The following is a 10,553-nucleotide window of genomic DNA, read 5'->3' as shown; positions in this document are numbered from 1 at the left end:
CCCCCATGTTTTACCAATATATTGTTTGTTTATTTGCAATTGCATTGACCGGTCATCTAATCCCCGCGAGCTTTCTTTCCATCATGACCACAACTTCAATAACCTTTTGTACCTATATATATATATATGTATGTATAATGTATGTATATGGCATGGCTCGATATAGATACATACATTTGTTAGCCAATACCACTGAGATTACGGTCATATTTATTTAAAATAAATCATCTTAAACCAATGATAATTAATCAATATTAATTCAACGTGTATGATTCCAATAAAACCCAATTCATAATTTTATGCACATGATTGGTCCCATTAATTAGATATACACGGGGGTAGAATCCGATGATTTGGTGTGTTTCCATGGAATCCAAAGGGTTATATCTATGCATAGAAAATGGAGGATGTATCACAACGGGAAGTCTAAAAGTTTTTTTTTTATTTTTATAAGCGATGATTATGAAATTCGAAGGGAATGGGGCGTTGCGTAATCCAAAATGTTTTCTTTAATTTATTGGTTACAACAACATTGATTATATTTTGTCTCATTTAATAAAAATTCGTAACTCTTCCTTAGCTTTTTTTTTGGTCGGGTCTTGAGAAATTTTAAATCACGGGTCTGCGTCAAATTCATGGCTTTTGAGTCATAATAACAAGACGTTGGATTATACACCAATATATATAGTAGAGAGAGAGGCATAAGTCTCAGACTTATAGATTTATAAAGAATAATGTAATTTGACCGTACGTACAATAAGATGTGTAATGTTGGTGGGATGGTTTTCAAGCATGCATGATAATTAGAAAAATGGTTACATGACATGTAAATATGCGAAAAGCATAGGGATGCTTCATATGTGGAAATTAAAATTGATAAATAGAAAAGCGAAGACAAAAAAAGGGGGAGAGAGATTTGGGAGACAAAAAGGGTTGTGAATCACTTCGTTGGACCGACGACTTTAAGAAATCGCTTCGTTGCCTTGGGGGTGCCTTGCTTCGAGATTGCGCCATCTTTTCTTGTCCCCTCTCTCTCTCTCTCTCTCTCTCTCTCTCATGATTAAACATAGATAATATATGATGTGTTTTTTTATATAGGGATTGATTATATATAATTGCATTACGTATAACATATATATATATAAGTGTTATGTGTTTTTTTTTTATAATTTGAAAATTTATCTTACTTTTGATCCAACCAAATCTCTAAGAGTAACGGAAAAGTCGGATAAATACTTCTTTTTTTACGTTTATATTTTAATCCGGATAAAAGCAAAGAAAGTGTTATGTTATGTTGATCATGGGAGTTAAATTATTATTTTTTTAATTATTGACTGGTTATTATAAAACCATACAAATCTCAAACATGGATTATATATATATATATATATATATATATATACACACATTCTACTTACGTACTTGCTAATTTTTAGGGTTTCAGTGAGTAAAATTACATTGGTGACTTGAATAGAGGAATATGACAAGGCATGGAAAGACGACAATAACCCTTTTTTTTATAAAAAAAAAAATGCATTGGTAAAAGAGAAAGGCTAAAGGGACTCCGAACACATTTATTTTTCCTTGGAACAAAGACCTCCCGTATTGTATATATATACACACACACACACATAACATAAATACGCAAAATATTTCGATAACTAAGCAACAAGAAATGGTATACCAACGACCTTATAACCATATTATTATATATATTATATAGTTGAAAGAAGTAGTTGAACAAGTTTTGATATATATATATATATATATATGTACATACACATACCCATTTGTATAGTAAAACGTGATTTTCGTTAGTTAGATTTTGAATTGAGCTTATGTTTAAGGAATTATGATGGTCGCAATATTAAATGTACCCGTTTGTACATCTTGGTTCACATGAATAAATCATTGTTAGGGGCGGTATGGAACCATATTCATTATATACATATATATATGTGTGTGTGTGTGTGAGGAGGAAAACTTAGGGTGTTGATAATTAATGTCATAATATATATATATATATATATATATATATATATATATAATTGACATGTGATATAGTATAAGATATTTTCCATATATAGATTAGAATAAAAGGATGTCATGAGTGGATTGTTCTAACGAAAGATTCAAGGCAGACTGAAAAATGGCAGAGACGAAGAAGATTTACAAACCCTAATTAATTATGTGAAACTGATTACCCAATGAAACAAGGAAACAACTTGTGGTTCATTGGAAAGGAATAAATAATTAATAATAAATAATAAATAAATAAATAAAAAAAGACGAAGAAAGCAAAGAGACAACACATGCAAGCACGTGATGAGTGCATGTCCCTCACGCCATGCACATCTCATCATCGTTTTCCCTCTCTCTCTCTCTTTTCCTTTTTCCTCAACAATTATAAACAAATTCGTAAGAAATTCAATTTCGTGGATGGGCTGATTAGTTAAAGCCCATTCAGTGATAGCCAGAAATATTTATTGGGCCGAACAGGCCCATATGATTTTATGTAGGCCCATATTATTAACATATGGGCCGAAAAGGCCCATATTTATTAATCGCCAAGAGAATCTAAAATCTGGAAATTATCAGGAGAGGCAATAAAAAAAAATATATGTGGCTGTGTGGGATCAGAGACCGGCGCGTGCCTTATCTGCTTCTCTCTCAGTGGTCGTTATAGCTCTGCGAGCATCACTTCTCCTCCTCTTCCATATCATCAGAGCTCCAATTCAACCCAGAAGCTCCGATTCGGATTCTACTTCTCATCCATGGCGTCCTCATCTCTCTCCCCCGCTACTCAGGTTCATCGATCGCTCTTCCTGTTCGTGGGTTTAGCTCCAGTTCTTTCTTCTGATGAAGCAGTCTCAAATTCGTTCTCAATCGATCATTTATCTCCGTATATTTGTTGATATTCGTTGAATTTGGCGGATTTGGTGACCGGGTTTTTCGTGAAATTGCAGCTGGGTTCGACCAGATGTGGCATGATGGCGCCATCGCGTGCCTTGTTGGTTAAGCCGACCAGGACGCAGATGACTAGGAGGGAGAAGGGTTTGAGAATTACTTGTCAGGCGACAAGCATTCCGGCCGACAGGGTTCCGGACATGGGGAAGAGACAACTCATGAATCTGCTCCTGTTGGGTGCTATTTCCCTGCCGTCTGGTTTCATGCTTGTCCCTTACGCCACCTTCTTTGCCCCTCCTGGGTCAGTTCCCTGTCACCCCTTGACTGAATTCCGCGTTTTTTTTTATTGAAGATATTTGGTGAATCTTGGATCTAAATTCCCATTACTCTGATCTCTATTGTATCACTGGGTTTTCTCCGTATATATATCTGTTAATCCATGGTAGTGTTCATTGCCCCTTTTTGGTAGTTTCATTGAGGAAATGGAGTTTCTATTTCTGTCAAGTATCACGATGAAGTGGTTGAAAAAGTATTTTGAGACTTGTTCATAGCAGAGTTCTCGTTTCATATTTCAGATCAATAACACAACTATGGCCTTTATTCGCTGGCCATTGGTGCGTAAATTTACTGATTATTTCTGTGATATGACTTTGGTCGGTGACTTGGAATGCAGTGGCCGAGGTGCCGGTGGTGGCACTGTTGCAAAGGATGCACTCGGAAATGATATAGTTGCAGCCGAATGGATCAAGACCCATGGCGCTGGTGACCGAACCTTGACCCAAGGACTAAAGGTAAACTTGATATGGTTCCAAAATGTTGCTATCAGATGAGATTGTTGATTCACATGTAGTTTATGACAAATGGAGAATCTGAAAGTTTGACCACTCACTGTTTGTTTGGTATGAATATGCAGGGAGACCCGACCTACCTGGTTGTGGAGAACGACAAAACTCTCGCGACATACGGTATCAATGCAGTATGCACTCACCTCGGGTGTGTTGTCCCGTGGAACAAAGCCGAGAACAAATTCATCTGTCCTTGCCATGGATCTCAGTACAACAATCAGGGCAGAGTGGTTAGAGGTCCTGCCCCACTGGTAAGAGCCACCACACATTTAACTCTCTTGAAACACTCCAACCCATGTCAGAACACATCAAAACTGACAGTAATTTATCGGGTATACGAAAATGGAATTGATCTTTATACGGTCTGTGGAACAGTCTCTGGCATTGGCACATGCGGATATCGACGATGGGAAGGTGGTGTTCGTTCCGTGGGTTGAAACCGACTTCAGGACCGGTGAAGCTCCATGGTGGTCTTGAACCGGGGAGCCTCTCCTTAGCTCATCCTTGTAGAAAGAAAGTTGTGTCTGTTTCTCTACCACTTGTTCAATGTTTTTTCCCTCTTGTGAGCTTGTAATCATCACCCTCTCTTGGCAATACTCAAAGATTTCTTCCCCGTATAGTATTTATGTTCATTCACTTTCCCAACGTCTTTGTGCAGCAGAAGAACTGAATGTGTAAGTAATGGTGATATTGTTGTTTAGTACAATTCTCGTTATCAAATACCGAATTTGATAGATTGTAGGAGTGGATATAGATCGGATATTCGAGTTTTTAGGATGCTCAACAAGATTTGAGAATATATATAGTGGAAATTTATCGGAAATTTAGATATCTACAGTAAACGTCATTTTATTTATAATATGTAGATTTTATTCAAATTTGGGTATTCATGACCAATCGGGTATCCGAAAATCCACGGGTCTTGAAGTTCAACACCCACCGTCTAGTTTGGTGGTTGGCACAAGAGTGTGTTGAAAAACCACACCATAACTTCACTTACCCGGTGGTTGCATACACACAACGACGCTCTCCCTTTATAAACACTTTGCTCTCACTGTCTGTACTGTATCTCACCATGCCTCCTCATCAGCTCAATGTCATAGAGACCAGCCACGTCTCTCCACCACGAGGCTCGGCCCCATCTGTCACTCTTCCGCTCACGTTCTTTGACGTACCATGGCTCACTCTCCCCCTCGTACAGTCCGTCTTCTTCTACTCTTACAATGACTCGACAGCTCAATTTTTGTCCGACACCCTTCCTATCCTCAAACACTCTCTGTCCCTCACTCTTCAGCATTTTTACCCATTTGCTGGCGCCCTGATCTGTCCACCCCGCCCTGAACCTCCTTATCTCCGCTTCATCGACGGCCAAGACTCTCTCCTTTTCACCGTTGCGGAATCAACAGAACACAATTTCGAACATCTCAAAGCTGATTACCCTAAAGATGTCAGACTCTTACATGACTTGCTGCCTAAGTTACCCCCTGCCATTGAGATCGCTCCCGAGAGAGTTCTGAAACGCCCCGTCATGGCAATTCAAGTCACTGTTTTTCCAAACACCGGAATCTGCATAGGGAAAACACAAAGTCATGTGTCCAGTGATGGAGTCTCGGCGATGCATTTCATCAAGTACTGGACGTCAATGTGCAAGAGCATGACAGTAGACAGAGATTCGCTTCACCGTCTCTCGCTTCCACCACCAAACCTCACCAGCAGAGCTGCGATCAAAGATCCTGCCGACATAATCAAAGGGCACTTAGAGCGTTTCTGGAGCATCAAATCTGAAAACGGTGACAGACATGACACTATTGATCGTCCGAGGAACATGGTCCGAGCTACGTTTTCAATGAGCCGAGCCCAGATCGAGAATCTTAAACAATGGGTTCACGAACGGTCAGCAAATCAATCGCCCGTGTCGAGCTTCGTGGTGACTGTGGCATTTACCTGGGCTTGCCTAATCAAATCGCTCATGGACGACGCAGACAAAGAACAGGGAAACGATGAGACCTTTCGATTGCTCAACAACGTGGATTGCCGAAACAGACTGAAATGCGACGAACATATACCATCCACGTACTTCGGAAACTGCATGGCGCCAGGGATTGTATCCGTGAAGAAACGTGACCTGCTCGGAGAAAACGGCGTTATGGAAGCCGCAAAAGCAATAGCGGGTCAGATAAAGGAAATGCTATCGAGCGACATTCTGAGAACGGCACCAACATGGTCGGGAGAGGTACGCAAATGGGTAATGACGCGATTTAAGATGTCGGTGGCAGGGGCTCCGCAGCTGCGGATGTACGACATGGATTTCGGAATAGGGAAGCCCTGTAAAGTGGAGATAGTGCATGTAGAGTCTGGCGATTCATTTGCACTCTTGAACTCGAGAGAAGGTCGTGATGGGATTGAGATCGAAATAGCACTAGCTAATGACAGGATGGAAGCTTTCACTAAGCAGTTCGACGAGGGAATCAAGATTTTTACCCAGAGGAACTTTGGACTTCTCAACATATAAGCCATGACAATGGTGACCTCACAGAAAAACACAAGCAATCTCTTGAATTACCCTTTAATTTACATTGCAGCCTATATCATACTATCGATGGCAACAAATTTGATTTCATTATATGAATCCATGGCAAGTCCCAGTTTACAACTATAGGCAGTCATATCAATGAAAAGGTCCATAAGATTATTCATGTCATAGAAAGTAGTTCTCTAAACGAAGATGCTGTGTGACGGTTTACTGTCGACGATGGAGAGGGCTGCGAGACGTTGCAGTGTCCGGCCTAAAGGGTCATACGACCCAAAGGGTTACAGGACAGGTTCCCAAACGCAAACAAAAAAAAGCCAATGGGAAAACAATTACTGAGCTTAAATAGTCTCTTAACACGAAAACAGAACGGGTATGAGTAGCTAAACTCATAGATTTGAACCAGGGGAAGCTATAACTCAATAAAGAGAACAACTTGAAAACAAGATTGTAGTGTTTTAGTTTAACTCCGGTCTCACAGACAAAGCAAGAGACGAAGCTGATGACAACACAGCAATGTCCGAGTTTGTCAGACTACAAGCACACGAAAACAAGTGCAAGAGTATAGTTAAACTCAATAGACATTTTAGCACAACACATTTTGCCATAAACAAGCCTCAGAAGAATCCGTTAACGTCAGAGAATTGCAGCTTCTGCCAAGTAGGTTCTCCCTGAAAAACAGGGTCTTGGCTCCACTGCACCTCAACCAAGTGGATTAGATCCTCATCGGCAACACCAGAAAACGTAGGCAAACATAAAACCAGACAATCGGGGAGATTAAAGCCCACAAATTTCTTTCAGAAAAATAGCTAAACGATTTATATAAAGATTGCCTCAGCAAAATCCAAAAACTTCATAGAACTGCAGCTTCTGCCAAGTAGGTTCTCCCTGAAGAACAGGGTCTTGGCTCCACTGCAACTCGGCAAAATGGATTGAATCCTCAACGGCATCTCTACTTCAAAAAAATTGTAAGATAAAGAAATGCTAGACATAAATTCAATTCATTAAGCGGCTCAGTATAAAATACAGCTCTTTCAATCAAGAATTCTCTGAAGCAGAACTGGCGTTAAAGCTGTCGAATTATTCATCACTGCCAAAATCAGAATCAATAACGTAACACAAAAAAAAGTCAAGATCTTTAGATCAGAGAATTGAGAAGAAATCAGAGATTTGGCTCATATCAAGAAATTCAACCATTTTTTTCCGTATATGCTTCATAGACAGATCTCAGAAGCGCGGATAAATCGTGTAATCACAGCCAAATTTGCAGAATTTCCCTGATTCAATCCAAACCCACGAACAAAAACATAGATTGTGAAAGGTGTAGCCATTGCTTTGACACAGCCAAGCCGGAAAAAAGAGAAGGCGAAACTGCAACACGAACGGCGAACGATTTAGCAGGAGCTTTGGGGCATAGTTCCTCAAATTTTGCAAATCAGATTAGCCCGGGAGGCTCCTGCGTGAATCAAAACAGAACACCCAAACACCGAAAACTTGATTCGACCAAACAACGATGGCGGCAGGAATGAGAGAGACGAAGAAGAACAAGCATAGAGCCGCTACTTATAAAAAAAAATGTCGAAACCCTAGCTGAGTGCATCAGTCCAAAGATTCTGAACAAAGAGCCGAATTTTTAAATGGGCCGTCTATTTGTCGATTCAGCCATTATATGGGCCCATGTGTGTTTTGGGCCATTTTCGTCATTTTTGTAAACGTTTTAGGAAATTGGGATTGGAAAAAACGACACCGTATCAAAAGAAACGGTTGGGCCGCTTTCAAAGCCCAATTCCCTTGGAAGAACCCAGAAATGCCCCTATAAGCCGACATACAAAAATCACCTTAAAAAAAAATAAAACGGTCTAGGTAGGTGGCTTTATATTTCTTGCATGTAAAGATACACCCTCTCTCTTTTTTTTTTTTCCTTTTTTTTTTCAAGTTTCAGGGGGAAACCTAGCTTCGGAGGTCTCGCCGGCGGGAATAAGATGCAGGGTTTGGCGGCGGCCACTGGCAGTAACTTTCTTCCCTTCCTCGCTCCGAGGTTTCTTCCTCCGACATGATTTGCTTTTCTCTTATGTTCTGTTTCTAGATCCCTCTACGATATGTGCTCCCTCTCCGATTCTGATTTAGGGTTCCTGGTTCTGGCTGAGTTCGATGATTCCAAGATGACTTGTTTGCTTTGTTTATTCGAATGAATATGAAAATTAGCGCGATATTGTGACCAATCTCCGTTTTAGGATTGTTATTTTTCTTTTTGTGGTGTAGTTTGGTGTTCGTCGTCGATCAAGAGAGACCTTGGTTGTTGAAATAACTCTGAAAACAAACTCTCCTGCGCGAGTTGGACACGAGATAAAAAAAGGGTGCAATTCAAATTTGATGCAACGATTGAAGTTGGTATTGAAATTGGGTCTCTTCGTGCTGTAAATTTATACATTTGTGATCTATACTCGCCAAACTTGTGTTTCTTCATCCGAATCTATGGAAAGATAATTTATTTGCTTAGAAATTTGCATCATGGAATGGCAAAGGGAAAAAAGTTCCTCCTGAAACGTGGCTGGGTGAGTGAATCTTTGAGCGAGAATCCCGAATTACATCATTATGTTGTGATGCAGTCTTATGATGGCATGCTACTCTGTCTTTAGGTTCTTGCCTTTCCGCCCTCTATGCTTCGAATCATGCCTCTTCCCTGTTTATCGACGCTTTTTGTTGAATTCTAGTTTCAAGGCTTTTGTCTTATTCTTGTGCTGTTGTGAACCAGGGATAAGAAACTATTTTGGAAGAAACACCCAAAATCGAGTGTGCATCTCTCCAACCTTAGTTCGCCTGCACAAGTAAGATTATCAGCAAGCTCGATTCCACAGAGTAATTTGCAAGAGATTGGCCCTCTCTCAGGTATATGAATTCTGATGATTTCATTGTGAGCCTTCAGAAAATGGATGTCAGTTCATGTGGATTAGGACCAAAACTGACCATTATGTATAACATATCATTGAAGAGAGGGTGTTTTGCATGCTGCACCATTGATATGGCGATGAAAATAATAACCTGATCTGTTAAATTTGCAGCAGCATCCAATCAGCTCTTCGCCCATGGATTACCATCCTTGAGACCTGGTTTGGCTAGGCACCGCAGACCTCTGGAGCCTGTGAGAGCGTATGCAAATGACTTCTTCAAAATCAAGTTGCCTAAAACCATGGAGAAACCTGAATGGTGGTGGAGGACCTTAGCTTGTGTCCCATATCTGATTTCTCTCCAGATTTCTGATGTCGGATACTACCTTCAGCCGTTCTTGGAAAGGCATGACGCGATTGGGGATATGATATACTTTATCCCCGGAGCAATAACAAGATGGCCGACCTGGTTCTTCATGGCATATTGCTACATAGGGTATCTGTGGGTGATCAAGAACAAGGATTTACCTCACTATTTCAGGTTCCATGTGATGATGGGGATGTTGTTGGAGACGGCTCTACAGATAGTATGGTGCACGAGCAACTTTTTCCCGCTGATCCACTTCAAAGGGCGGCTCGGGATGTACTACTGGGCGGCTATCGGGTTCACATACATATGCCTGCTTCTGGAATGCATAAGGTGTGCCCTTGCTGGAGTGTATGCTCATATACCATTCGTCAGGGACGCAGCTTTCATCCACACGCTCTTCAACATGGGAGGATTCCAAAGGCCATTGAGATGAACTGTTGGCTTCAGCATATAACTCTTGAAAGGAAGAAATAAATGACATTCAGGCGGTTTTGTCATGATTGTCCTTTTCACATATGTGTCCCTATTCCACCTAGTTTTTTCCCCAATCTCTCTCTCTCTCTCTCTCTCTCTCTCTCTCTCTCTCTCTCTTTCTCACGCACGCACGCACTTGAAACATAATCGTTGAAGTTTGTCTTAAAATTTATTTCACCAACTTTCAACAAGTCGTTGTAGTATAGTGGTGAGTATTCCCGCCTGTCACGCGGGTGACCCGGGTTCGATCCCCGGCAACGGCGATTATTTTTTTTAATTTTTTAAACTTTGTACAATATAAAATGGGCTTTTTGCGCATTTTTTTAATTATTTCAGTCCAAGGAACCCAATTTTATAATAAGCCCAGTTAGTTCATTTTAGATAAAAAAATTATTAATTATCTGATCTCTTTGCTGGGGGGGCCCAGTACGTGTGTAACACTGCGACCAACTATATATATCGTAAACGGCAGTGAGTTGGATTGTTCAAATAAAAAACAGCACACTGTCTAGTATGGCTATGGGGCAACTATTATACCC

The 10,553-nt window shown here is 40.5% G+C and overlaps 3 protein-coding genes and 1 non-coding gene across 6 annotated transcripts; all 4 read left to right on the top strand.

Moving 5' to 3' along the window:
- The first annotated feature begins 2,646 nt into the window (after nt 1–2,646).
- LOC104801189 (cytochrome b6-f complex iron-sulfur subunit, chloroplastic) lies at nt 2,647–4,458 on the top strand. Its single transcript, XM_010524344.2, has 5 exons — nt 2,647–2,807; nt 2,967–3,208; nt 3,581–3,698; nt 3,821–4,003; nt 4,128–4,458. Exons 1-5 carry the CDS (start codon nt 2,775–2,777, stop codon nt 4,227–4,229), a joined length of 678 nt encoding a protein of 225 aa, XP_010522646.1. The 5' UTR covers nt 2,647–2,774; the 3' UTR covers nt 4,230–4,458.
- Nucleotides 4,459–4,801: 343 nt separating this feature from the next.
- LOC104801188 (coumaroyl-CoA:anthocyanidin 3-O-glucoside-6''-O-coumaroyltransferase 2) lies at nt 4,802–7,619 on the top strand. Its single transcript, XM_010524343.2, has one exon. It carries the CDS (start codon nt 4,828–4,830, stop codon nt 6,262–6,264), a length of 1,437 nt encoding a protein of 478 aa, XP_010522645.1. The 5' UTR covers nt 4,802–4,827; the 3' UTR covers nt 6,265–7,619.
- Nucleotides 7,620–8,170: 551 nt separating this feature from the next.
- LOC104801187 (protein TIC 20-IV, chloroplastic) lies at nt 8,171–10,084 on the top strand. 3 transcript variants are annotated; one of them, XM_010524341.2, is made up of 3 exons: nt 8,171–8,320; nt 9,038–9,171; nt 9,348–10,084. In XM_010524341.2, the coding sequence occupies exons 1-3, from the start codon at nt 8,265–8,267 to the stop codon at nt 9,971–9,973; spliced, it is 816 nt and encodes a 271-aa protein (XP_010522643.1). In that variant the 5' UTR covers nt 8,171–8,264; the 3' UTR covers nt 9,974–10,084. The 3 variants fall into 3 exon arrangements, with proteins under 3 accessions (XP_010522643.1, XP_010522642.1, XP_010522644.1); XM_010524340.1 differs by having other exon boundaries at nt 8,173–8,320; nt 9,345–10,084; XM_010524342.2 differs by lacking the exon at nt 8,171–8,320 and adding an exon at nt 8,346–8,921 and having other exon boundaries at nt 9,345–10,084.
- A 121-nt stretch (nt 10,085–10,205) lies between these two features.
- On the top strand, nt 10,206–10,277 carry TRNAD-GUC. The gene has a single exon. It is a non-coding gene; the product is annotated as a tRNA-Asp (tRNA).
- Nucleotides 10,278–10,553: the final 276 nt, after the last annotated feature.

Source organism: Tarenaya hassleriana, unplaced genomic scaffold (genome assembly GCF_000463585.1).
Source record: "Tarenaya hassleriana unplaced genomic scaffold, ASM46358v1 Cleome7, whole genome shotgun sequence".
Lineage (NCBI taxonomy): Eukaryota > Viridiplantae > Streptophyta > Magnoliopsida > Brassicales > Cleomaceae > Tarenaya > Tarenaya hassleriana.
This window is presented reverse-complemented; position numbering and strand designations above follow the sequence as displayed.

Bases quoted from the DNA above. Each gene is read 5' to 3' on its own strand.
- LOC104801188 (XM_010524343.2), top strand. From the start codon at position 4,828: ATGCCTCCTCATCAGCTCAATGTCATAGAGACCAGCCACGTCTCTCCA.
- LOC104801189 (XM_010524344.2), top strand. From the start codon at position 2,775: ATGGCGTCCTCATCTCTCTCCCCCGCTACTCAG. The intron at 3,209-3,580 runs GTCAGTTCCCTG...CTTGGAATGCAG, and splicing joins ACCTTCTTTGCCCCTCCTGG to TGGCCGAGGTGCCGGTGGTG. The intron at 4,004-4,127 runs GTAAGAGCCACC...TCTGTGGAACAG, and splicing joins TTAGAGGTCCTGCCCCACTG to TCTCTGGCATTGGCACATGC.
- LOC104801187 (XM_010524340.1), top strand. From the start codon at position 8,265: ATGCAGGGTTTGGCGGCGGCCACTGGCAGTAACTTTCTTCCCTTCCTC. The intron at 8,321-9,037 runs GTTTCTTCCTCC...GTTGTGAACCAG, and splicing joins CTTCCCTTCCTCGCTCCGAG to GGATAAGAAACTATTTTGGA. The intron at 9,172-9,344 runs GTATATGAATTC...TTAAATTTGCAG, and splicing joins AGAGATTGGCCCTCTCTCAG to CAGCATCCAATCAGCTCTTC.